Below are 26,822 nucleotides of genomic sequence, written 5' to 3' on the forward strand. Positions count from 1 at the left end.
GGTACATGAATGCTTTTTATTGTTGGAGGTATCTTGTAGTGGTGTGAGCCATATATTGAGGGAAGGGATTGGGGAAGTGGATGCATTGGCATAGGAAGGGGTCTGTTGGAGATTATTCTGCTGTTGTTTTTTGATGCTGGAGGTGTTGTTTTGGACTAGATAATTTGGAGAGCTGATTTTTAGTTGTAAATGGCCCTTTGCTGTTTAAGGGTAACGAAATTGGCTATCTTAAGATGTGGTACTCTTTTTCCTTGCTAGGTTTTTTCCCACTGGGTTTTTCTTAGTAAGGTTTTAATGAGGCTCATCTTTAAGATTTCGTTTTAAGCCATTTCGAGGGAAATTCAGCTCAGAGGGGTTTAGCATTATGATTTCTTAGGAGGGGTGTTTTTTATACTATGTTTTGTCATGATATCTTCTTGCTCATACTTGAGCCATATTTATTAATAATATTACTTTCATTTTCAAAAAAATTAATATATGGGTTTAGCAACTCACTTCCAATTATTTTTTTTAAAAGAAATAATTTAGCAAATTCTAACTAAATATTTGGGATATCCTCCCAAAAGTGTAAGTTACTAACTTACTCTTTCTAAAAAATAAATGGGAGTTAAAGCAAAAAATAAAAATAAAAAAATAAATGGGAGTAATTAATAATCCCTTATAGGGGTCGCTAATATAGACATATTTAAAAAATTATAAGTTAACCTATTAACTTAGTTCTTCTAAATATCAAGTGGTAAAATTCAATGTATATACTATCATGGAAATAAATTTATCTATTAAAAATAATTTATAATAATTTATTAATATTTATATAAATACAAATTTAAATTGATGTTTACTACTTTAAAAGTGTTTTATGAGATTAATTTCTATGCACTGACAATGTAAAAATTAGTACACAGTTATTTAATCAAATCCTTCCATTTTATATTTTAAATATTATTAAACTTAAAATTAATTATGAGCTAGCGAAATGGAGGGATGTGATTGAGTGACTGTGCAAAACTTATTTACAATGTCATGTATAAAAATTAATTTTTTTTTTTATATTTCAATGAAAGCTAATAACTAAAATGTGGTGGTATCTACTGTGAAGTACTGGTTGGGTGCTGCACGCACCAGTACTTTACGTCTTTACCCCTTCAATATTATTGGATGTATATTAATATTAATAAATGATCAGGATTTAATAAAAGAAACCAACTGAGAGATACTATTTATAATAGCACTCCAGTCTTCCATATCTTAATATGTATTTAAAATTAAGATATGAAATTATTTTTTTCAATGGTCTTTATCTCGATTTTATGTTGTCGAAGTTATCTTGAAGCCCTTTCTTTTCGGTTTACTTGAGTAAGCTTGGTAGCTAGTCTAGTAAAAAAAAAACTTTCTTCTCTTCCCTTAACCTTCATCGATAGAAGAAGGCTACACCTGGTTGCTAATTAACCTAGGAAGATGTCGGGCAGGCTAAAGCAATTGTATTTTATCTTCGTTACCTTTTATTAATAATAATTTTTTCTTAAAAAAAGGAATTGCCACTAGAACTACTAGTATTGTTTTTAGAACTTACTATTGAAATGGTTTGTTAGTTGAAATGTTCAAACATATGCAAGTGCAAACAATGTGGAGGACCTTGAGTTCCCATTTGAAGATTAAGACGATGTGAAAGAGTTAGGAATGCCAACAAGAACCCACAACCAACACAGGTGGGTAGGTAGAGAACACCTAAAGGCGAGACAACTCTCTCTAAATAATTTGGTAAAATCTTACGGCATGGGAAGATTTGGCTTAGTATGTTCTATTTGCTACCAGTAGGGAAAGAACCCAACTCGATATTTTTAATTCTTAAGAAAATATAGAAATCAGAACCAAGTCACGATGATACGGATCAACCCATTTTTTGTGTTCTTGCGCCAAAGATCTTATCATTTTCGAAGGAGTGACATCTATTTTTCCATATTCTCACCCTCTTTATAAGAGAGATGGGATCACCTAAGTCTCGTTATGGATTGATGGCTAAGGAACATATACCCTTCTCTTTGAATGAGATCTCAATTCCAACAACAATTTCATTAACTTACAACTAGAATCCCACTTTTTCTGATCAAGTCCCTCCATGCATCACGCACACCTTTAGCTAATTTGATTCGATGGAGAGGTAAGTTAGTTGCTCTTTCCACTGTGCAACTTGGCTCTGTCTTTAGCACTATTTCTCTTATCCTTAGGAGGTCTTCCTCCGCTCGCAGGTTTTCTTCATAAACTTTATTTGTCCTTGTGTGATGGCCTCACTCAAAATGGACCAAAACTAATAAGTCCAAACAAATTGGACCTAGCTTATTGTATGGCACAACCATAGATGGGCTATTTCACCTCCATGTAGCAACATGGGGGCGAAGAAAAGAGCTTCTATTAACTTGTTTTGACCTGGGACAATAAGTTTATGAGCTTAGGCTAACTTTATTGTCAAAAAATGATAGAAGACTTCCATCTCAAAATTTGACATAGGCGTCATGCACTTCTTTTTAGGAGTGAAGTAAAGCCAAACCAAACTATCCAAAAAAAAACATTTTAAGTCAAATAATTTACCTCTCTTTTGACGTGTATTGTACATGTGGTGATTAAAGAATAGATTTGGTAATGCTCATAAGAGAGGATGAACAGGGTGATTATTTTCTCTTGTTTATAGGGAGTTGACTAGTTGAGAGAGGGAGACAATCATCTACTGCTTCTCGTTTTCTCTCTTGCTCTCTCTCTCTCTCTATGTAAATGAAGTTTATGAATCTGAGTTTTGTGTTTCTCATTACTTGAGCGGTTAATTATGGAGGTTGGGGGAAATGGGTGGAGAGTGGTACTGGTACATGATAGTTATGTTGGGAATCCTAATATATGCTACGATGGCTGAATGCGAATCGCTCAAGATCTGGACAGGAGTGTGTATTCACCAGCTAAAATTTGTGATAATTTAGTTCTCATTACGCAAATGGTTTTCGACTTGCTAAACATTGATACCTAATATCATAGCATAAAGTTGACCCTGATGTTAATAACTTCGTTCTTTTTGTGGCACTGAACATGGTGAAGTAAGGTTTAGGAAACATTTAGATGAGTTTTTAGAACAAGGACAAGTCACTAGAAGCAAGGATGTAAGTGTATTAAGCTAAATGATCATAATTTAATTAACTTTTATGGTTATATGAGAATTTCTTTTATATCTTTGTTTATGACTGATCAAAAAAGAAGAGGTTAAGTTAAATAACATGCATAACCAATCATGCTCATGATTCTGTGAATGATATTCTACATGAATTAGAAGAAAGCCTCATATCTAGGTAGATTCAGTTTCCATTTCTTGCTGATAAAGGGAAGAGTTTATGAAACTGAAATGGAAAAAAGTGCTATGGTTGCGAAATCTAGTGAAGGAGTTTTTTTTTTTTTTTTGGTGTAATATCATTTTTGGTCCTTATTTATCACGATTTGGCAGTTATGGTCCCTCATGGAGTTTATTAGCCTACAACGTCTCTCACGTTTACTAATTGTTGCAGTTTTGGTTTTCTGTCAACTTCCATTATGTTCGAGTTGGGAACATCCACATCATGGTGATGCTAAATTCTCCCAGCGAAGGTTTTTTTCCGTCCACAAGACTCGAACCCGAAACCTTACTTAAGAGGAATCAAACATGTACCACTTGAACCAACCACCCATTGGTTAGTGAAGGAGTTTGAGAAAATAAACATTATTAAGAGTGAACGTAATTCCACATTCTTTATGGTTCATATAACTAATTACGTAAAATGTGTATGTTGGAACTTTCTACATTTATCGTTATCTCATGTAGAACATAGCAGGTTATAAGAGTTCAATGCTTACTCTATCCTCGTATACGTTTGGTTTTAACTTTTACCCAGAATTTAATTTATAGTATAGGATGATCTGTCACAGTTGAATGATAAATTCCTAATGAGTGAAGTTTTTTTCTCTTATGTACATTTCTAGTCTCTTTATAATTCTGTTTTCATCACAAAAAAGTGAACAACCAACAAAACCCCCTATTTACTTTGCTTTCTTGGTTTGTTTTTGATTTCTTCTAATTCCCACGTTATTGTGAGAACAATCCTAATGTCTTAACACCTTATATTGCGTTCTTTGCAAATTACTTTGGCACGCATGTGTGCGGCAATGCGTTAATCAAACATCATAGTTGATTGCCCTCCCTCATGTATAACTTTGGCTAGTGGAACAATTAGGTGTGAATAGGAACATAGGGAGTGCCATGGTGTACAATGGGTAGCCAAAGCTATTTTAAATAAAATAAAAGGAGTTTAATGAAAATTCAAGACTTTCAATGGCTAATATTTAGCGTTCATCGGATACAAGTTTGAGCGGTGGGTTAGCTGATGGTTCAGGGTTTGAATTGATTCATGGTCATGTCGTTGTTGAGTTGCTTTGGATGTTTCGGAAGTTGCACTCAATCATCATCATGTGTCAGACTATTCCAATCCTTCGTAGTTCCCCTCGATGTGATTTTCTCAAGGCTTAAGCCATTTTCCCTTTTTCCTTCTGTGGAGAAGGAGTCTTTAAGAGCCCATATTCTTATGTTGGGAGAAAAAGAGATCGTCCTAAGAAAGTTACTAAGAATGGTAGGGAAAAACAAGGTTTTTAGGTTGTTGGTTATGTTACCTTGGAGGCATCAGATGTGTCCGGTAATGCGTAAGGGTGGATCCTTTGGGTATGCGATATTCTCAGCCCCAAGACTGTGTCTATGCGCGAGCTCTTGAGAAGGTTCAGGAATCACGTACAAATACGAAATAAGCCATGACTCTCTGCTTGGGGGAGATAAGAGATATAAACAACACATATTATTGTTTTTTTAAAGGGGTAAACACAGTATAAATTCCTTGAAAGATAAAATCTCCTCTCCCCAACTTTTCCTAAAAAGCTACCTATCTACATTTTGGTTTGTAAAAATAAGTTACTTAAAAGGGTCTATTTGATTGTGTTTTTGTTTTCTTTTTTAAAAAACTGTTTTAAAAACCAAAATTTAAAATTGTGTTTAGTCCAAATTTTACTTAAAAGTTAAAAATAATTTGGGCCAAACTAGTCACATGTTGTTTTTTATTAAAAAAATAAAATAAAAATAAAAGTAAAAATATATATAAGAGGGTAGCTTCAGTTTCACACCCTTCAATATTTCTTCCCAAATTCTCTGCTTTTCCCTTGAAGTCGTGTTCCTCTGGCTTCGCTTTCTACCGTTCCCTTTTCTCATGCTTCTTTGTCTTTCTGCTACGAGATAAACTCTTGTGTTTGCCGATTGTTACTGCTCAGTTTCCTAGACTTTGAAACCTTCACAACCTCGTTCATTCCCTCACCACCGTTCAAGCTCGTTGTGTCAGAATGTCTCAGACTAACTGGGAAGCTGATAAGATGTAAGTGTTTTTTGCTTTGTGTTTATTTTTTTTTATATTTTCTATTGAATCTTGGTGTTTTAATCAGTTTTGGAACATGGGTTTTTGTTCTTACTCAGAATCTTTGCTTTCTTTTGTTGATTTGGGTTCTGGGTTTGTGGTTTTTCGTTTAATGGTGTTTTAGGTTGGTTTATTTTCCTGGGTTTGGTTTTATATGTGTTAGGTTTTCATGAAAATTTTGATGTGTGTTAGGGTTTTTGAGGCTATGCTAGTATAAGGGGTTGCTTTGCATTGAATGAAAATTTCACTTTTAATTGCTGAACTCTTGGTTCCTGCATTTTTTGTTGATTTGGGTTCTGGGTTTGTGGTTTTTCATTTAATGGTGTTTTAGGTTGGTTTATTTTCTTGGGTTTGGTTTTCATGTATATTTGAGAATATTTTGATGAGTGTGTTAGGGTTTTTTAGGCTATGCAAGTATAAGGAGTTTCTTTGCATTGAATGAAAATTTCACTTTTAATTGTTGAACTCTTGGTTCCTGCATTTGGGTTTGCTGATATTTATGGTCACGAGATATACTCAGTGTAAAGATCTAAACTTTGATTCTAACAGTTCAATTGCTTATGCAACCTGTGTTTGCTTGTGCTATGGGATTTCAGGTTAGATGTTTACATCTATGATTACCTAGTGAAGAGGGATTTGAAGGCTTCGGCTCAAGCTTTTCAAGCTGAAGGGAAAGTGTCCTCGGACCCTGTTGGTTAGTTACCTAGAAACAAAGAAGTTGGATTTGATGTTTCTGTTTTGGCCATTTTATTGATTTGGTTTCTTTTGTGTGATGGTAATGAGGGATTGCAGCTATTGATGCCCCGGGAGGATTTCTGTTTGAGTGGTGGTCAGTTTTCTGGGACATATTTATTGCCAGGACTAATGAGAAGCATTCAGAGGTTGCTGCATCTTACATTGAGGTTGGTTCGGAAAAATTTGCATTGTTTTTCATTTTTAGCTTCCTACTGGCGTACTAGATCTGATTTGTATGATTGTGCTGGAAGTTAGCATAAAAATGGCGACATTCTGACAGTTGATTAACTTTTGATGTATGTGTTCATGTATTCAAGAAGGAACCTTATACATTTGACCATATATTACTTCCAAATTTTGCTCCCTAAGTCGCTAACCAATAAATGATTTGGCTGGTAATTGCTTTCCATAAGTAGTTGAAGGGAAAGTTGGTATCTTTTCTCTAAATCTAGCTTTTCTTAAATAAGATTGCAGAAAGATATTTGTTTTTAATTTCCAAGATTCTGACTAGGTTGCTAGCAGTATGATTTTAAAAAATATATTGTTTGAGCAAGTGATTATCTGTCTAATGGTGATTATGATTGTTTGATATTTTAATTTTCCCTAACATGCAATCATAAAACTGTTTCCATGTAAATTTGTGGTGGCAAATTGAAGGTTTTGGTTTGTGAAACTCTCTTTGCAGACACAACTAGTTAAGGCTAGGGAGCAACAACAACAACAACAACAACAACAACAACAACAACAACAACAACAACAACAACAACAACAACAACAACCACAACCTCAGCAGTCACAACATCAGCAACAACAACATCAGCAACAACAACAGCAACAACAGCACATGCAGATGCAGCAGATGATGTTACAAAGGCATGCTCAGCAGCAACAGCCGCAACATCAACAGCCACCACCTCAACAACAGGGTAGGGATAGGTCTCATCTCTTAAATGGTGGTACTAATGGGTTAGTTGGAAACGCTAGCACTGCAAGTGCATTAGCAACAAAGATGTATGAGGAAAGGTTAAAACTGCCCCTTCAAAGGGATTCTTTGGAAGATGCAGCAATGAAGGTAAGGAGATGTTCTGGTTGCCTTATTATAAAATGAACTCTGTTTTTATGATGCATATATTCATAACTCTTTTGTGGTATATTGTGCAGCAGAGATTTGGAGACCAACTCTTGGACCCAAATCATGCCACAATATTGAAGACATCTGGAGCTACTGGCCAGCCTTCAGGGTGATTTTTCTTTTGAACTTAGCCTTTGTTACTTTTTATTTTAGTCTTTAAATAAGTATGATATATCCCCTGAAAAAAGAAGGTACTTATGCTCAATTAGTATGTGATTGAGTTTATTTAAGTTTCATCGTGTTTTGTAGTTTTTTGCATTCAAATAGTTATGTGGATTGGAGGTTGAGGACCGGAGTTGCAGTAATTATTTAAAATGGATCTGCTCTAGGGGTTGATCTTTGTGTTGACACGGGGGAGCTACGGCTCTCCCAAACATTTTTGAAAAAGTTGTTTATACGTCGATAACAAATTTAAGTAATTATTAAAAAATATGCACGCACATATATATGCTTATAATTATTAAAAATATTTATACATTTATTTATATCATCATTTTTATGGCCAGGTTTTATATTAAGCCTTAAAATCTATATATATGACATATTATAATTAACATTAGAATTTAATTTGTATTAACTAACATTGTAAATTATTTTATATTAATATTCAATTGCATTTCTTCATCTTACTTTATTTTATTTTAATTTTACTATGATGTGGCAAAATGGTGAAGCATGATTGAATGTATGCGTTATATTATTTATAGAGTTAAATGTTTTTCCACATTTTAGTTTTAGTCTATGAAAATTTTATTCGTTTTCAGGTTTTATTTCCTCTTGTAGGGAGTAGAAACAAATAAAACTGCAATGGAAACTAAAACTAACAATTACATATTTTACAGGGACAAATGCTTATTTAATCCTTATTTATTTTGACATTATATAGTTAATTATGTATTAAGATTTTAATTTGGCCCCTCCAAACATTTTATTCAAGCTCTGCCACTATGACTCTGCTCTTTTCAAGACCTTGAAGAAATAATAGTTGTTAGCTTCTCTTTTTCGTTGAATTTTTTAATGTCTAATTGTGATAGGTATAGTCCATTAAAAAGTTAGGCAATGGAAAAATAGTTAGTTAATTAGTTTGATTAATGAATAAGGCATGTTGATAGGAAGGGAGTTGAGAAGGAAAGGTATCAAGTCATTTGAGAGACTCCAAGCCTCTAGAGCATTTGGGCATTAGGAGGATTGTTGACCCTAAAGTTCTGCAATCTGTATGCGACTATGCGTGTGTTCCTAGCAATTTGTATCAGAGCTCCATCTTGGAGCTGTCGGCAGTGAATCATGAAGAGGCCAGGAGCCGTTCAGTGTTTAATAATATGAGAGAAGGACCTTCTTGACATTCGTTACACTATGTTTGGTATGGTAGAAATGCTGCAGGGAGAGAACCATGAGAGACAGTTTGCCGAGAAAGAGATAGGCAACCCCGTTTGGTACCAAGAGAGGAAGGAGAGAGGGACTGCAATGTGGGCCGATCTACTTTTTGAAGTCTTCACATGATTGAAGAGAGATAGGACTCATAGGAGAGGGATAGTTATTTTTATCTCACTTTCCAGTTTTATCCCTCTATCATTATACTAGTAATTTATATATATATATATATAAAAATATAATGAGGTAAAAATGTCATTTCCTACAAAAGTAATCTTCTCTCTTTTCATTCTCTGCCCAACCAAGCAAGAGAAGAGTGTCCACGTCATTCTTTCTTTTCTCTCTCTCTTTTCTTTCTACCATAAAAAACAACCTATAAAATCTACTCTATTTCTCACCTCTTTCGCTCTACTCATCTTCTCTCTTCTCTATTTATCTCCTAAACCAAATAGAGCACATAAGGAGATACCAACATTTGAAGGAGGGAATGCTTATTGTAGCTTATCAACGTGGAACAGCAATTCGACACCATGGTTATATTTGAGGAGGAGAAACTATGATAGGAAATTAGGATGTCAGAGGAGAGAAAGATAAAATTGGGAAAAAAGAATTCTTATTTGTCGAAAGTGACAGAAGATGAAAAATCATCTAAAGAAGGTAAGAATTTACATTTCTCCAGATGCACAGTTGAATTTGGACCCCAAGATGACCTAGTCCTCCCAGTTGCTATCTGAAAAGGGACCAGAAAATGCACAAATCAGCTACTTTAAAAACTTCTCTCCTACCCATGAAACCTTCTTTGTAAACCTGACACTACATCCATACCCACGACCCTATTTGAGGTATTGCCTGATTCTGATAGAAAATTGAAGCAAGCCAGGGATGTAGAGATGGATGCATTGGAAGAGAACAACACATGGGCGTCAGTTGGATTGGATCAGGCAGTGTGACTGTGTGAGTGTGTGTTCTGATCTGAAATCGAGGGAGACTTCCCTATTTTGAACAATACAATAATGGTTCTTATAATTTTTTGGCATGCAATTAATTCTCTTAATTTCTGGTATTCTTTGTGGCTATGGTCGTTATCATCAAATTTCTTGATTTCAGGCAAGTTTTGCATGGTGCTGCTGGTGCGATGTCTCCACAAGTTCAAGCTCGTAGTCAGCAATTACCTGGGTCTACTCTGGTATGCTATTGTTGTTAGAGTGACCGTCTTACTTAATTTATTTCTTCTGAACTGTTTTCCCCTGACTTGCCACTTTGAATCAGGATATAAAAAGTGAGATTAATCCTGTTTTAAATCCCAGAGCAGCGGGTCCTGAAGGATCATTGATAGCAATTCCTGGTATTCTTTCATAATTTCTTACTCTAGTGTATATAGTTTGTGTTAGGGGTGTCCACCGGACGGGTTCGGGCGGGTTTGGGCCCGAACCCCGGTTTTGGACGGGTGAAATTACACCAAAATCTAGCCCGTCGCCGACCGCCGAGCAGCATCGGATTTGTCGGGTTCGGTTTCGTCGGGTAGTCGGTTACCTCAGTCGGTTTTCACGGTTGCAGATCCAGAAAAAAAAATCACAAAAAAGAGAGGAGGAGAGGAGGAGTTCCAGGAAATTTAGAGAATATAACATCCACCAGAAACATAAAATTTTACTTCCATGACAAATGAACAATATATACCTCAAAAAATACATAAAAATATACAATCTTCAGAGACAATTTATGAAGAAATAAGAAATCGATGAAGATCTTCATCGTGGTGGTGCTGCATGTCCTCGCTCTAGCAATCTTCACTGTCGACGTCGAAGGTCTTCACCGGAGATCGCTTTCTCCACCGCAGAAAAGGAGGAGGTGCGGATTGTGGTTAATGGAACACGATCGTTGGAGGCTAGGGTTGAGGCTTGAGAGGTGGCGGCGGTTGAGGGTTGAAGCTTGTGAGGTGGTGGCGGCTGGAGAGGAAGAGAAGGTGGCGGTTGAGGGTTGAAGCTTGAGAGGTGGTGGTGGCGGCTGAGGGTTGAGGCTTGTGAGGTGGTGGCTGTTGGAGTGAGAGAGGTGAGAGAGGTGGCGGCGGCTGGAGTGAGAGAGTGATGAGTGAATCAGAAGTGAGAGCATATTTATATGGCTAAGGTTAGGTTTTTTTTTTGTCAATAGGGTTAGGGTTAGTGGGATTGGGCTGGGCTGAAAAGTTTTTTATTTTTTAAAAGAGTTGGTTCGGTCGGTTCGGTCGGCTCAGAGGTTAAACCGAACTCGACCGAACCAAACCATTAGAGACCGGTTTTTTTCACCCGCGAACCCGCGACCCGAACCGGCCCACCCGCGAGGCCCTTTTTTGGCAGCGGGCCGGACGGGTTCGGTCGGCCCAAAAAAATCTGGACAGGCCTAGTTTGTGTTATTAATTCGAAAGCTAGTTTGCAAGAATGTGATGGGATTTTTGTTCCGTCTAATTAGTTGATTGCAATTTATTCATTAACTAGTTGGTGAGGAATTGGGGATATTTTGGGATTTACTATTAAAGGTGTTATGATGTTTATCATTATCCTTGTAAACATATTGAGTTAACAAGAAATTTATGTGCCAGGATCTAACCAAGGTAGCAACAATTTGACTTTGAAAGGGTGGCCACTCACAGTAAGTAATCCTTTTATTTTAATGTTTATTTAAATCAAATGTTACGGCGGTTTATGAAATTATGTCTTCCTAAAAATTATCATCATTGTAATTATAAATAATATTCTTCAAAATTATTGTGTTGTGGACTCTTTGCCGAGAACGTGATAGGATGTTGCCTTTCTCTATTATTTTTATGTTGTAATGGCAATTGAATCTATGATTTTTGACGTAACACTTTCCTACTCATACCACTTGAGCCATTGCCTAGTGGCAGAAGCAACCTTCTTTTGGTTGTATCTGAGAACCCTATAAAACCTCACCTAATGGCAGAAGCCATTGCCTAGTGCAAAAACAACCTGTGATACAGACCCTTTGGTCAGGCCCAGATTTGGGAAGGTATATACTAGAAAGCCCAAACAGGTGCAAGCTGTACCTGATGAGCTAACCTTCTAGAAGGTATCTTTTCAAAATAACCACCAGGTGAGGTGGCAGCACCCATGTGGGTGAGGGGGGGACCATAGGCATTTGAGTATATAGGTTGGTTATGGAGAGAGAATTGGTTAGGCAGAAATTATTCTGGAATTAGGAGAGATTGAGCACTCTCGAATTGCTCAAGGTTATCTTGTATTTTTCCTTATTTGTAATTCCCCTAAACACTGCTTCTGGGTTTATCCAGAGGATTCAGTGCTATAATTCATATCATCTTCTTCATTCAGTGCTCTATTTTTCTGGTACCTAACATTGGTATCAGAGCTCCCGATCCAAAGGGAGCTTTGTATGGTGCTTACCCGCAGCGCTATGGAATCGAGAGTCGACAATCTGGAGCGTTCCATTACGGAGATGAAGGAAGAAGCTCACGAACAGTTCGAGGAGCTCCGACGACTCTTCATGAGTCGCGAGCGCCGTCGCACCAGGGGACGTTCCAACACCCCGCGCCACCGGCGAGTTTCACGCGACCACAATTATGTTTCTCTGGCTCGTTCAGACGACGGGTCGCGAACCGGGTCACGAACCGGGTCACGAGCTGTGACTCGTAGTCGTGAACCTCACGAGCACGTTCATCATCGGAGCCATCTTCGAGCCGTCACAGGTCGACGTGTGGATATCCCGATGTTCAATGGTAACGACGCTTACGGATGGATTACCAAGGTGGAGAGGTTTTTCCGACTCAGTCGAGTCGAAGAAACCGAGAAGGTTGAGATGGTGATGATCGCCATGGAGGACCGCGCGCTCAGCTGGTTCCAATGGTGGGAGGAGCAAGCTCCAGTGCGAGCTTGGGAACCGTTCAAACAGGCCTTGATTCGCAGGTTTCAACCTGAACTGGTTCAGAATCCTTTCGGGCCTTTGCTCAGTGCTAAGCAGAAGGGAAGTGTTATGGAATACAGGGAGCATTTTGAACTCTTAGCTGCGCCTATGCGAAATGCTGACAGGGAAGTGCTAAAGGGAGTGTTTCTGAATGGGTTGCATGAGGAGATTAAGGCTGAGATGAAGCTGTATCCATCAGAGGATTTGGCAGATCTCATGGATAGAGCTCTTTTACTGGAAGAGAAAAACTCAGCCATGAGAGGAGGCAAATCCAAGGAGGAAGACAAACGAGGATGGAAGGAGAAGGGAGGATTTGGAGGAAGATTTTCTACTAATTCGGGAGAGACCAGAGGAAGGTCTATTTACCCTAATGTGAGTTACCAATCTAAGGGAGCAGGGGGAACTCAGGGGAATGAAGGGAAACCTCAGCATCTTAAGGAAGGGACTGAGAACACCAATAATGAAGGAAAAATCCCTGAAAGGAAATGGAATGGGGGACAAAGACTTACTCAAACAGAACTGCAGGAAAGGAGCAGAAGGGGTTTATGTTTCAAATGTGGAGAAAAATGGGGAAGGGAGCATATTTGTGCCAAGAAGAATTTTCAACTGATATTGATAGAAGGTGAGGATGAAGAGGAAGAAGAAGAAGTGTTTGAAGAGGCTGAGGATGGAGAATTTGTCTTGGAAGGGAAGGTACTCCAACTCTCTCTGAACAGTAAGGAGGGCCTAACTTCCAACAGGTCCTTCAAGGTGAAAGGGAAGATAGGAGAAAGGGAGATCCTAATTCTAGTAGATTGTGGAGCCACCAGCAACTTTATTTCACAGGAACTAGTAGCAGAACTGGAAATACCAGTGGTTGCTACTTCAGAATATGTTGTGGAAGTTGGAAATGGGGCTAGGGAAAGAAATTCTGGGGTATGTAAGAATTTGAAGTTGGAGGTGCAAGGAATCCCCATCATTCAGCACTTCTTTATTCTGGGTTTAGGAGGAACAGAATTGGTGCTGGGGATGGATTGGTTGGCTAGCTTGGGTAATATTGAGGCCAACTTCCAGGATCTGATCATCAAATGGGAACTAAATGGACAAAAGATGTGTATGCAAGGGGAACCATCTTTTTGTAAGGTGGCAGCCACATGGAAATCTATAAAAAAGACAAAGCATGATGAGGGAGAAGAATATTTTCTCTCATATGAATGTTCAGAAGAGGAGCCTACAGCCAATGTCACTATACCTGAACTCTGGATCAAGCTTCTTACTGAATTCCCAGAGGTATTCCAGGAGCCAAAAGAGCTACCCCCCAAGAGGGCCACTGATCATGCTATTCTGCTACAGGAAGGAGCACCAATCCCTAACATCAGGCCCTACAGGTACCCTTTTTACCAGAAAAATGAGATAGAAAAGTTAGTAAAAGAAATGTTAGCTGCTGGAATAATTAGACATAGCACTAGTCCTTTTAGTAGCCCTGCTATTTTAGTGAAAAAGAAGGATGGTGGCTGGAGGTTTTGTGTGGACTATAGAGCACTTAACAAGGTGACTATTCCTGATAAATTCCCAATTCCAATCATAGATGAACTGCTGGATGAAATTGGAACAGCTGAGATTTTTTCTAAGCTAGACCTCAAATCTGGATACCATCAGATCAGGATGAGGGAAGAGGACATCCCTAAAACAGCATTCAGAACACATGAGGGTCACTATGAGTATTTAGTCCTACCTTTTGGTTTAACCAATGCACCATCTACCTTCCAAGCATTAATGAACCAGGTTTTGAGGCCATATTTGAGGAAGTTTGTGCTGGTATTTTTTGATGATATACTGATTTACAGCAATAATGTAGACCTACATAAGGAGCACTTGAGGGAGGTGTTACAAGTTTTAAGGGACAATCACCTAGTGGCCAATCAGAAGAAGTGTTCCTTTGGACAATCTGAACTCATCTACCTGGGGCATGTGATATCCAAAGAGGGTGTGGCTGCTGACCCTAGCAAGATAAAAGATATGCTGAATTGGCCTCTTCCCAAGGATGTGAAGGGATTGAGAGGATTTTTGGGATTGACAGGCTATTATAGAAGGTTTGTCAGAAACTATAGCAAGTTGGCTCAACCCCTAAACCAATTGCTCAAGAAAAACAATTTTAGTTGGAGTGCTGGAGCAACTCAAGCATTTGACAAACTAAAGGAGATCATGACAACTGTACCTGTTCTAGCTGTGCCTGACTTTCAGAAAACATTTGTGTTGGAAACTGATGCATCGGGGAAAGGGCTAGGAGCTGTACTTATGCAAGGGGGGAGGCCAGTAGCTTACATGAGCAAAACCCTCTCAGAAAGAGCACAAGCTAAATCAGTGTATGAGAGGGAATTGATGGCAGTGGTGTTGGCTGTACAGAAATGGAGGCACTACCTCTTAGGCTGCAAATTCATAGTCCACACTGATCAAAAGAGTTTAAGGTTCTTGGCTGAACAAAGGCTCATGGGAGAGGAGCAACAAAAGTGGGTTTCCAAACTCATGGGATTTGATTTTGAAATTAAATACAAGCCAGGTATTGAAAACAAAGCAGCAGATGCTCTCTCTAGGAAACTACAATTTTCTGCCATTTCCTCAGTTCAATGTGAAGATTGGGAAGATTTAGAAACTGAGATTCTAGCTGATGACAAGTATCAGAAAATCATTCAAGAGATCACCACTCAAGGACCAGTTCCAGCTGGTTACCACATGAGGAGGGGCAGGCTTCTGTACAAAAACAGAATTGTTCTACCTAAGACTTCCGGGAAGATTCCTATCATACTACAAGAATTTCATGACTCAGCTGTTGGGGGACATGCTGGAATTTTCAGGACCTACAAGAGAATTTCTGCTCTATTCTTTTGGGAAGGAATGAAGCTGGATATCCAAACCTATGTCCAAAAATGTGAAATATGTCAGAGAAACAAATATGAGACACTTAATCCAGCTGGTTATCTTCAACCACTTCCCATTCCCTCACAAGTTTGGTCTGATATCTCAATGGATTTCATTGGAGGTTTGCCAAAAACTATGGGAAAGGACACCATTTTGGTTGTTGTGGACAGGTTTACCAAATATGCACATTTCCTAGCTCTATCTCATCCCTATAATGCTAAAGAAGTTGCAGAACTCTTCATCAAGGAAATTGTTAAGTTGCATGGGTTTCCTACATCTATAGTCTCAGATAGAGACAGGGTGTTTCTGAGTTCTTTTTGGTCTGAATTGTTCAAGCTTGCTGGGACCAAATTGAAGTTCAGTTCTGCTTACCATCCTCAAACTGATGGGCAGACTGAAGTGGTGAATAGGTGTGTTGAGACCTATTTAAGGTGTGTGACTGGGGCTAAACCCAAGCAGTGGCCAAAATGGTTAAGTTGGGCAGAATTTTGGTATAACACCAACTACCATTCTGCCATCAAAACCACTCCGTTTCAAGCTCTGTATGGAAGAGAACCACCAGTGATCATTAAGGGAACTGATTCATTAGCTTCAGTAAATGAAGTGGAAAAGATGACAGCAGAGAGGAATCTATTTCTGGACACATTAAAGGAGAACTTGGAGAAAGCCCAAAATAGAATGAAACAGCAAGCTAACAAGCACAGAAGAGACATACAACTGAAGGTGGGAGACATGGTTTATCTCAAAATCCAACCTTATAAGCTTAAGAGTTTAGCTAGAAGGAAGAATCAAAAGCTTAGTCCAAGGTTCTATGGCCCTTATCCTGTGATTGAGAAGATCAATGCAGTAGCTTATAAACTCCAACTGCCAGAGGGTAGTCAAGTACACCCTGTTTTTCATGTTTCTTTACTCAAGAAGGCACCTAATGAAGGAGTCAACAGTCAGCCACTTCCAGTTTACATGACAGAAGAGTGGGAACTTAAGGTGGAACCTGAGAGCATTATTGATTCCAGGGCAGGGGATAAAGGTACTGTGGAGGTTCTGGTCAAATGGAAGAACATGCCGGAGTTTGAGAACTCTTGGGAAGACTACACTGAACTGTTGGAACAATTTCCTGAACATCACCTTGAGGACAAGGTGATTCTTCAAGGGGGGAGAGATGATACAGACCCTTTGGTCAGGCCCAGATTTGGGAAGGTATATACTAGAAAGCCCAAACAGGTGCAAGCTGTACCTGATGAGCTAACCTTCTAGAAGGTATCTTTTCAAAATAACCACCAGGTGAGGTGGCTGCACCCATGTGGGTGAGGGGGGGACCATAGGCATTTGAGTATATAGGTTGGTTATGGAGAGAGAATTGGTTAGGCAGAAATTATTCTGGAATTAGGAGAGATTGAGCACTCTCGAATTGCTCAAGGTTATCTTGTATTTTTCCTTATTTGTAATTCCCCTAAACACTGCTTCTGGGTTTATCCAGAGGATTCAGTGCTATAATTCATATCATCTTCTTCATTCAGTGCTCTATTTTTCTGGTACCTAACAACCTGACTTTGCTTTTATCTGTGAACCCTAACCTTCCTTGTCTGATGGAAATGGTGCTTCTTACCAAAGGTCTCTGACAATCATCCTACTGGTTTCATTGTTACTTCAACATTAGTTAATGATGAAGCTAAACATTCGAGTCATTCAGTTTCACTATTTAGCGTTTTCTATTCCTCGCAGGGGTTGGAACAACTACGTTCTGGTATGCTTCAGCAACAAAAACCTTTTATACAGTCTCCTCAACCTTTTCATCAACTTCCGATGTTGACGCCACAACATCAACAACAGCTTATACTAGCACAACAAAATTTAGCATCACCATCTGCCAATGATGACAATAGAAGACTCCGAATGCTACTAAATAATAGGAATATGGGTGTAAGTAAGGATGGTCTTTCAAATCCTGTGGGTGATGTAGTATCAAATGTTGGATCACCTCTTCAAGCAGGTGGCCCTCCTTTTCCTCGTGGCGATACAGATATGTTAATGAAGGTGATTGTTCTCATGCAGTTTATTTTCTTTTACTATGGATCTTACGTTATTTTTCAACTTTCCTATTTATAAATATCTTAAGTTGCAACAAGTTTCATGAGTTGCATCTTCTGAAAGTTATTGTTTGTGTAGTTGAAACTGGCTCAGTTTCACCAACATCAGCAGCAGAACGCCAATTCACAGCAGCAGCAACTTCAACAGCATGCTCTTTCAAATCCGCAATCTCAGACTTCAAATCTTAACATGCATCAGCAGGATAAAGTAGCGGGAGGCAATGTCAATGTCGATGGTAGCATGTCAAACACCTTTAGAGGAAATGATCAGGTCAGTCCTATTTTGGTTGCCACTATCCCATGCAGATTTGAGCAATTGAGCTATATGCATGAATTCTCAGTTCCTCTTACCTCATGGAATTATTAGGCAGTATACGTGTAGCTTATAAAAAAAAATTATACCAACAGGTATCTTCTGACTGGTAAAATAATGCATGACCAATGACCACTGAAAATTTGACATTTAGTGAGTTACTAGTTAATTTTTATTTAGATATAAGTTTTGTGCATATTACTTTGAATTTTTTATTTTGCTAGAACAATATTTATTACATGTCCGAAATTGCTTTATTTTGATTCAAAAAAATAGTTAAAATATTTAAAAAACAGCTTTTATTCAAACAAACTTATAATCATACTGTTTCATTTTCATCATAGTTTGTGTACATTGTTATAATACAATACTCGTGTAGTTGTAACTGAAAATGGAGTAAGAAAGAAAGTAAAATAATGTCATTTTTGTTTATTTTTTCATATCATGTTAAGTGAATGCTGGTTATGACATGAGAAACATACATCCCGTCCCCCAAGGTAATGAGTAATAGGGTCATTAATGCTTGAAAAGGCAATTTTCGTAAATATATAGATTATTGGCTGTTCAAAATATAGTTAGTGACGAATTTCTGTTGTATGAAGTATGATGTATGCAACTTGTTGAATCTTATCTTAGATATATTGAATTAGTAAATTCCTTTTACTGATTTTCTTAAGGTAATATCTTCTTGCATTATTTTAAGTCTCCTATTTTTTCCCCTCTGATATATCATTGTCTCAAACTAGTAAATACAAGTAGCTTGTATCCGCAATTTTCCTCCTTTTACCTTGGCTGTCTACAAGCGAGTCTGAATGTCTTTCCTTTTATGGTTAGTCCCTTGAATTTTATTGTTATAATCTTTCTTAATTTTGGACTCTACAATGGATTTGTATAATGACTAATCTTAGAATTTGGGTTAGCGCTAACTCTACCTTGAAAGCTAGCTTAGGAGTTAGGGTTTCTCTACTCTTTATAAGGACAATTTTTATCATATCTCTAGTCAATGTGAGACTTCTCATCATGACAACATACCTGCTCACGTCCAGGGCTGGACATCTGGAGCGTGGAGTTTGTAGGAATGAACATCTGCAGGTTGCCCATATATAGGCTCTGGTACCATCTTAGAATTTGGGTTAGGCCTTACTCTACCTGAAAAGCTAGCTTAGGACTGAAGGTTGCTCTACCCTTTATAAGGACTATTTTGGTCATATCACTAGTAAATGTGGGACTTCTCAACAATTTTGAGAAATTTCTATGGGGTCAGGAATGTTTGGAAATCCATAACGGATAGTGATTTTGTTTACTTCTCCTTCATTGGAATGGTTGAATACAAGTATTACTAACATAAGTTCTTTAACATCAAGATTTCTAAAGTTGAGTAATTTGGAATGATTTTGTAAAGCCTTTTGAACAGATCTGTGAAGATTCATTAGTAAAGCAAATAACGGAACTGTATTTATTTTTTATGGCATTTAACCATGGGTAATAATTTCAATTACTTGTTTGTTTCGTTCCAAATTATATTTTTAGTCCTAAATGTGGAAGAATATAACTGTTGATATGTCACAAGAATATGAATTACTGATTTCTGTTTTCTGTTAAATTGCACATGTAAATTTTTGTCCCTGAATTGGGCTGACCTGTGATCTATTATATTTTCATATATTGAGTCTGAAATAGGTTCTAACATGGTTTACTCTGATTGAACTTTTAAGGTTACCAAAAACCAGACTGGTAGAAAGAGAAAACAGCCCGTATCTTCCTCTGGTCCTGCCAATAGCTCAGGAACAGCAAATACGGCAGGCCCATCTCCAAGTTCAGCACCCTCAACGCCCTCAACGCATACAGCTGGTGATGTGATGTCAATGCCTGCTCTACCTCATAATGGTAGCTCATCAAAGCCATTAATGATGTTTGGCACTGATGGCACCGGAACTCTTACCTCACCTTCCAATCAATTGGTGAGTGGCTCTTCTAAATGATTCAGTTAATGGAAGGAATAACAAGTTCCTTGCTTGTAGACTCATTTCCATTCGATTTTGGCAGTGGGATGATAAAGATCTTGAATTGCAGGCTGATGTGGACCGTTTTGTTGAGGATGGATCTCTTGATGACAATGTGGAGTCTTTTTTATCCCATGATGATACAGACCCTAGAGATAATGTTGGTCGTTGTATGGATGTAAGCAAAGGTGCATGAAACACCATTATTTTTATTTGTCTTGAACTTTTCAACCATTATCGTTGCAGAAGAGTTTTTTCAAGTGTTTGGACTTGCTTCTAAAATTTTCCCTCACTGTGATGCAAACAATGTTGTATGTGGAGATGCACTGTTGCTCTTGAGTTTATTGACTTGCATATTAAATAGGCATTTTTGCAGAAACTGAGGGCATGAATTGGCTTCATTTTCAGGATTCTCATTTTCGGAAGTAAATTCTGTACGCGCAAGTACAAACAAAGTTGTCTGTTGCCATTTCTCATCTGATGGGAAATTGCTTGCAAGTGGTGGTCATGATAAAAAGGTTAGTCAAGGTGTTACACTGGTGAAACAATTGACCTGCTTGGAAATTGAAAAACAGTGCATAACTTTTATTTTAGTTATTTTGTTTATATCATAGTGACATTTTCTCTTATTGTTTCATACTGCAGGCTGTTTTATGGTACACAGATTCTCTGAAGCAGAAGGCTACTCTTGAAGAGCATTCATCTTTAATCACCGATGTCCGTTTCAGTCCAAGCATGCCTCGTCTCGCAACATCTTCATATGACAAAACTGTTAGGGTTTGGGATGTTGACAATGTTAGTTGATTTTGTTTGTTTAACTCTAATCTTATACTATTTGGAAATTGTTTCTTTAGATTCTAAATTTATCTAAAGTCACTTGATTGTATACATCAGTATATGCTTTTTCCTCCTGTGAAGCGCTGCGCATGAGTATTTGGTAATTGTTAGTTGAATTATGTACATACTGCGGTAATAAAACTGTCATGAACAAACTTATTTATCTACTTGTTGTTTCTTTTGAAATATAGATGCAAATATTTTATAAAGAAGAATGCAATCTCATATTGCACCATTCCTAGGTTAAATATATCATGTATAACAGGGTGCCCCCGCTCTCATATATGAATTCTGAACATGGTTTTATTGTAGTATAATGCTTTGAGGATGTTATGTTTCAAAGGAACCCTTAATTGGCTACATGTTGTTCTTTTAATCTGAATTCAGCTGATTGGTAATTATTAGTGCGATTAGGACTATAGCCGTCGCTGTTCTTTGTATTATCCTAGGAAGTAAGTTATCTGATTTCTTCAATGATAAAGGCGACTAGTGGGGTGCAAACACAGTGCTTCACAAGCTTAAGAATCTCTGTGTCTGTAGTATCTAGTGTTAGTAATTGTAGCTATTAAAAGTTAGTGGAGATATTATTGTGATCAACATGGATGTTGAATTCGACTATGAATTAGAATGTCCTTGTTAGAAACAAAATATAAATAGGATATTTATAGACTGATTTTATGTTGTATTTATGACACCTATTATATATAATCTTCTCAGGTGTGTAATTCAGACATGTATTCACTCAGTGCCGTCTCGTTTTTCTATCTCAATATGGTATCTATATCCTGACGAGAGGCAGCCCTAATATATGATTACACAGTGGACCCACTAGCTACCAATGCAAATTCAGAAATTGTGCACCATCTCCATTTTCTTGGCCCTCTTTATTGCTGTGTTCTCATTTCAGTAAGTTAAGACCTTTTCCACCCGAGGACCTCATCACAAGCGTGGCCTCTGATAAGAACCTTGGGAGAACCACACCACAAAAGCTAGCTGTTGTAGTTGGAGAGCCCAAGGCCTTATAAACCCCACATTAGAATCCCATCCTTCCAATTTGTGACTCAAGTCCCATACCTTGCAATTGGGTCCTAACATCCCACCACGCTCCGCAGCCCCGGCAGCCACGCAGGCTGGCTGTGCACTAGCCCCTTGACTAGTCCCGGGCGAACACTGCACTGCCGGCGTCACCACCCACACTGCTCGTTTGTAGCTGAGAGACATGGTGGAAGGCTCTGATACCAATTGATAAGAACCTTGGGAGAACCACACCACAAAAGCCAAGGTTCTTATCAGCCTCTTTCGTTAAGATGTATCATGTTCCACAAGATCCACCTCTTCCGCCTCCTTTTGAAGCTTGTTGACGTTGGCACAATTCCATCACTTAGCTTAATCCAAGACCTAAATCTGCTAGGAACTCATATTTTTATAGTATATTTCTAACAATATGCACAAATATTTGATTGCTTGGTTAATTTTCTTATCATCTTCTGGGTTTATTCAAATTTATGTTATGTTGGGAAAAAGTTTGTTATTTTAGTCGCATGTAAATGTAAGGTCTATGTAAGAGCTAGAGTAATTGCATGATCTGAGTCCCTTTGCTCTTTTGGATTTTAATGGATTGTGTTGTTTTCTTATTTTGTATTCTACTTCAACTTATATGAAATTATCATTGCAGCCTGGCTATTCGCTTCGTACCTTTACAGGACATTCTGCATCTGTTATGTCACTAGATTTTCACCCTAATAAGGACGACCTTATCTGCTCTTGTGATTTTGATGGCGAGATACGATATTGGAGCATTAATAATGGCAGTTGTGCTAGAGTGTCCAAGGTAGAATTTTATTTTAAGCACAATTGTTTGTTTCATAGTTTGTGTATTGAAGTTAAAGTGTTCAGTTTAATTTGCAAAAGTGACGATTTTTCTCGCCAATTAGGGTGGTACTGCACAGATGAGATTTCAACCTCGTCTAGGGAGGTACCTTGCTGCAGCTGCAGAGAACGTTGTTTCTATATTTGATGTGGAGACACAAGCATGCCGATATTCACTAAAGGTTGGTTCAAATAAATTTCAGAAGTCTCTTGAGACTTGCACCTTACCTTCCTCTCTGTTCATAATCTGAAGCAGAAATCAAAACAAATTGCTTTATGATTTTCATTTAGGAAAACAACTTGGATCTAGTTAGTTCTTGTGTTACTGGTAACATAGTACAAGATGGTTGAAACAGGGGCGGGAGTAAAGGAGGTTACATATTGCATTCATAACAATTGCGATAAAAAAAGTGTGCCTGTTAGAGCCTATTTTTCCCTTTTATTTTGCAGTATTGTTCAGTCACTGATTTGTATTTCTATATCTTTAATTCTGAAGACACTTCATTTCAACGCTTGATGTAGTTCCTACCCATATGTTCATAATTTATAGTCTTTTTGACAGTCACAACTCACAAGAATTGTATATTTCTGATTACTGCATGATAAGCTCTGTAGCAGAAATTGCTTATTTCTAGATTTTAGTTGCAATTTCTTCCAGACACAGCAGTTTTTTTCCTTTTACAGGCCGTCCACTAGGTCTAATTGTGTATACTGTGCAGACTCCTAGGCATTGATCAGGAAAATTTATATTGGCTCAGTAGAAAACATGCAACTGATTACATCATACTTGTTTCTTGAGTTTGAAAAAATGCGAATTGTAAGCTATCGGTTACTCGAATATGTCTAGCCAAGATATATTATCATGGTGAAAGATTTATACTGATCCTTTATGAAGATTGCATTTGCTGTTGCACAAAGCAAATAGGCAACGTGGTTGTTTCTACTGGAGAGAGGTCTTATAAGAAGAAACACTAATTATACTTTCAATAAGAATAAAATACTTCTGACACTCCTGTATATATTTCCAAACAATTTTGTACTTCAACTGTAATGGTATATACTCTATTAATTTCTCTACATAAAGCATTGCTGATTTTACTGTTTTGAATGTGGCACCATGATTGTAGGGTCATACAAACTCTATACATTCTGTGTGTTGGGATCCTTCTGGGGAGTTTCTGGCATCTGTCAGTGAAGACTCTGTCAGGGTCTGGACTCTTGGAACAGGGGGTGAAGGGGAATGCGTTCATGAGCTTAGCTGTAATGGCAATAAATTTCACTCATGTGTTTTCCACCCAACGTATCCTTCAATGCTGGTCATTGGTTGTTACCAGGCAAGTCTATATCCATTCTTAGTTTCATTTCCATTTTGAGCATTGATAGAATCGCAAATTTTTGAAATTGATTTCTTTATTTGCAAAATTAGAGGAATTGGTTTGGTCTTGATTGGATTCAAGTCATGTATTTACAGTTTAGAAATGTGCATGATTTTGTTGGGTTTGAGTGCATTTGATTTGATTTAGTTATTTAATTGACAATTTAACCTTTATCAGTGCACCCACCTCATCTGTTCTAAGTTGGGAACAGTAAAATCTTCAAAACAAAATGATTTCGTTTCACCTTCTTGGTGTTCCAAATATGGTGATTGTTTTGCAAATCAATTGATTTCATACTTTTGTATTGAATGAGAACTGATTTCTAGCAACTGCGGCAATCAAAGCCTTTCCCATAGGTGAAATCGGCTACATGGAATAACTGGTGCCATAATGCCTTCTTATGAATCCAGTTCAACCCTTTGCAATCCCTATAAATTCTTCGTCACTAGCACCCTTGGCTGCGTCCTTTGAAATGCTTCACCATCTTGATTATTCTTATTCTTCAAGTATCCCTGGAATTCTTTTCCGAACACTTGGACATTTATGACGAGCTGTTAGGGTTAGATTAACCCAAACAGCCAACCAACAAAAGAATAGGGATAAAAGGGTAATTGTCTGAATAAAAATACTGAATCTATTATTAAAATAGAAACCCAAGGGGCTCGAGTTGAAGAAATGAACATGGTCTAAAAGAACTAAGGCAATGAGGAGAAGAGTTGGTTGAATGATGTGTGTTCATGGAAGCTCGAATGCGGAGCCAAGAGACTGCAGTGCAAGAGATATTGCTGCAGCAAGAGGAGCTTCAACGAGAATACGAAAACAGGGACTGAAGTAAGTGGGAGAAGCATAAATTTCCGCAGGTATAATATGCTGAATATCAGGAAAGGAGGAAGAAGGGCTTATGTTTTAAATGTGATGAGTTCTCACTTAGGCATGACTGCATGAGTGCAAGATTAAGCAGTTAAGGGTCATACATGGTATTAGAGGAAGATCTTGTAGACCAAAGAGATGAATTGGAGGGTGAGTAGGAAATCATAGAATAGGGAGTGATACCAGCTCAACTCGATTTGCATAGTATAGCATGGCTGACCAGTAAAAATTCCTTAAAATTGTGGGGTCAATTGTGTGATCCGAAGGATGCCTCACATAACTTATTTTTCATAAGCTAGTTGAGAATCTGTAGTTGCTGTAGGAAAAAACCTCTCAGTATTTGGTTAAGGTTGGCGATGGCTATAATGTGAATGCAAATGGGGTTTTTAGAGATCTAAATCATGACACCTTGATATATTTGGATCACAATCTTCAGTTACTACGCAGAAATCTCACCCATCAAAATAATTTAAAATCTTTGTAAATATGGTTTAGGTTGATGTGAGCCATCGGATTACAACTTCATCACCCTGCAGTTATTTAATTACTCTAGGGGATCTAAGTCCTATCTATTTTATTCTCTGGTGTTTCATTTAAATACACGCTAATTCATTCAATGTCTTTCTTTTGCTGTATCAATTGTAATTGTTATTTTGATGCGGCTTCTCTTTAGAATTCTGATCTTCTGATTATATTTTTTACCGAATAATAGTAATTAAATGTTATCCTTGATATTGATGTAATTTTGACCTGTTTCAATTTGTTGTACCATTATTGCAGTCATTGGAACTCTGGGACATGACCGAGAACAAGACAATGACTCTGTCTGCTCATGAAGGTCTAATTGCTGCATTGGCAGTTTCAACTGTAAATGGTTTGGTTGCTTCAGCCAGTCATGACAAGTTTGTCAAGCTCTGGAAGTAACCTGTCTGCCTCTGCAAAACAGGTAGTTTTATCAGTGTTGATCGCAGATTTGGATTTCCTGCTGTAAAAAAATCCCTAAAGCCGCTGTAGTCATGGCTTCATAGCCATCCGATCTTTAATTAGACGGTTTAAATTTATAAAGACCAATTGTGTATGATTGTCATTTTAAATCCCAACGATTCGATCTTGATTCGACGACTACCAAAATGACTTCAGAAAGTTTTGACTGCATGGAATCCGGATCTGTTGATCACATGACCTTTTATGTTGTATGGTAAATTAACCTATAGAGATCTCTGTTTCATTATTGTTTACTTAGAGATCTCTGTTCTTGTATCATCTACATTGGCTATTTATAATACCATTCGGTGAGTGCTGATCCAGTTTCAGGCAGAACCCATGTCTGCAGCGACAACCTAAAAGTGGGAAAATTCAAACGTGCAAACGTATTTATTTATTACTATATCTTTTTATTTGTGTTGTCGTTTTAGATGTAAATAATGGTTCTCTGAAAGATGAATCAGTACTTATTAACCAGAATAATGTTTGGTTGACACTCCAAACACTTGCACCAAGTAAGATAAATGTGAGATGTGATAAATGATGTAATAAGAATAAAAGAGAAAGATAAGAAGAGTCAGTGAGTAGAAATGAGATAGAAGATAATGTGAAAGTGCGAATCAATCAATACTCTCGAGTTTGATCAGTGTAACTCATCATCAAGTTTGCATAGACCACAAACATAAGCTTAACATTTGATAATAATATTCCAATGTCTTGCACCTAGGATCGACTAAACTGAGACCTATAAGAGTCGGCCTATATGACCGATACTATTTTTAAGAATTCACGTCGGCCGAAGTGCGAAGTGAGTTACGTCGCCTTAGAGTACCAATGCTAGACTTTGTGTTTGCCACAACTTCATTTCGTCTAATGTCATCCATGACACAAACAATAAATTAGATTTAAAATCGGTTTTTACCTTATTAGTATTTACTTTTGACCGACCTTAATAACTGTTTTTCTTGTA

General features: G+C 37.7%; 1 protein-coding gene across 4 annotated transcripts; it reads left to right on the forward strand.

The window, feature by feature from the left end:
* Positions 1–5,180: 5,180 nt before the first annotated feature.
* LOC130718116 (transcriptional corepressor LEUNIG-like) lies at positions 5,181–26,188 on the forward strand. 4 transcript variants are annotated; one of them, XM_057568584.1, is made up of 18 exons: positions 5,181–5,426; positions 6,062–6,159; positions 6,258–6,367; positions 6,886–7,272; positions 7,362–7,441; positions 9,811–9,889; positions 9,973–10,048; positions 11,279–11,328; positions 17,236–17,547; positions 17,680–17,871; positions 19,629–19,874; positions 19,960–20,104; positions 20,325–20,434; positions 20,562–20,711; positions 22,429–22,584; positions 22,688–22,804; positions 23,750–23,956; positions 25,649–26,188. In XM_057568584.1, exons 1-18 carry the CDS (start codon positions 5,395–5,397, stop codon positions 25,790–25,792), a joined length of 2,691 nt encoding a protein of 896 aa, XP_057424567.1. In that variant the 5' UTR covers positions 5,181–5,394; the 3' UTR covers positions 25,793–26,188. The 4 variants fall into 4 exon arrangements, with proteins under 4 accessions (XP_057424567.1, XP_057424569.1, XP_057424568.1 ...); XM_057568586.1 differs by having other exon boundaries at positions 19,987–20,104; XM_057568585.1 differs by having other exon boundaries at positions 7,365–7,441.
* The last annotated feature ends 634 nt before the right edge of the window (positions 26,189–26,822 follow it).

The sequence above is a fragment of the Lotus japonicus genome, chromosome 5, assembly GCF_012489685.1.
Source record: "Lotus japonicus ecotype B-129 chromosome 5, LjGifu_v1.2".
Taxonomy (NCBI): Eukaryota; Viridiplantae; Streptophyta; class Magnoliopsida; order Fabales; family Fabaceae; genus Lotus; species Lotus japonicus.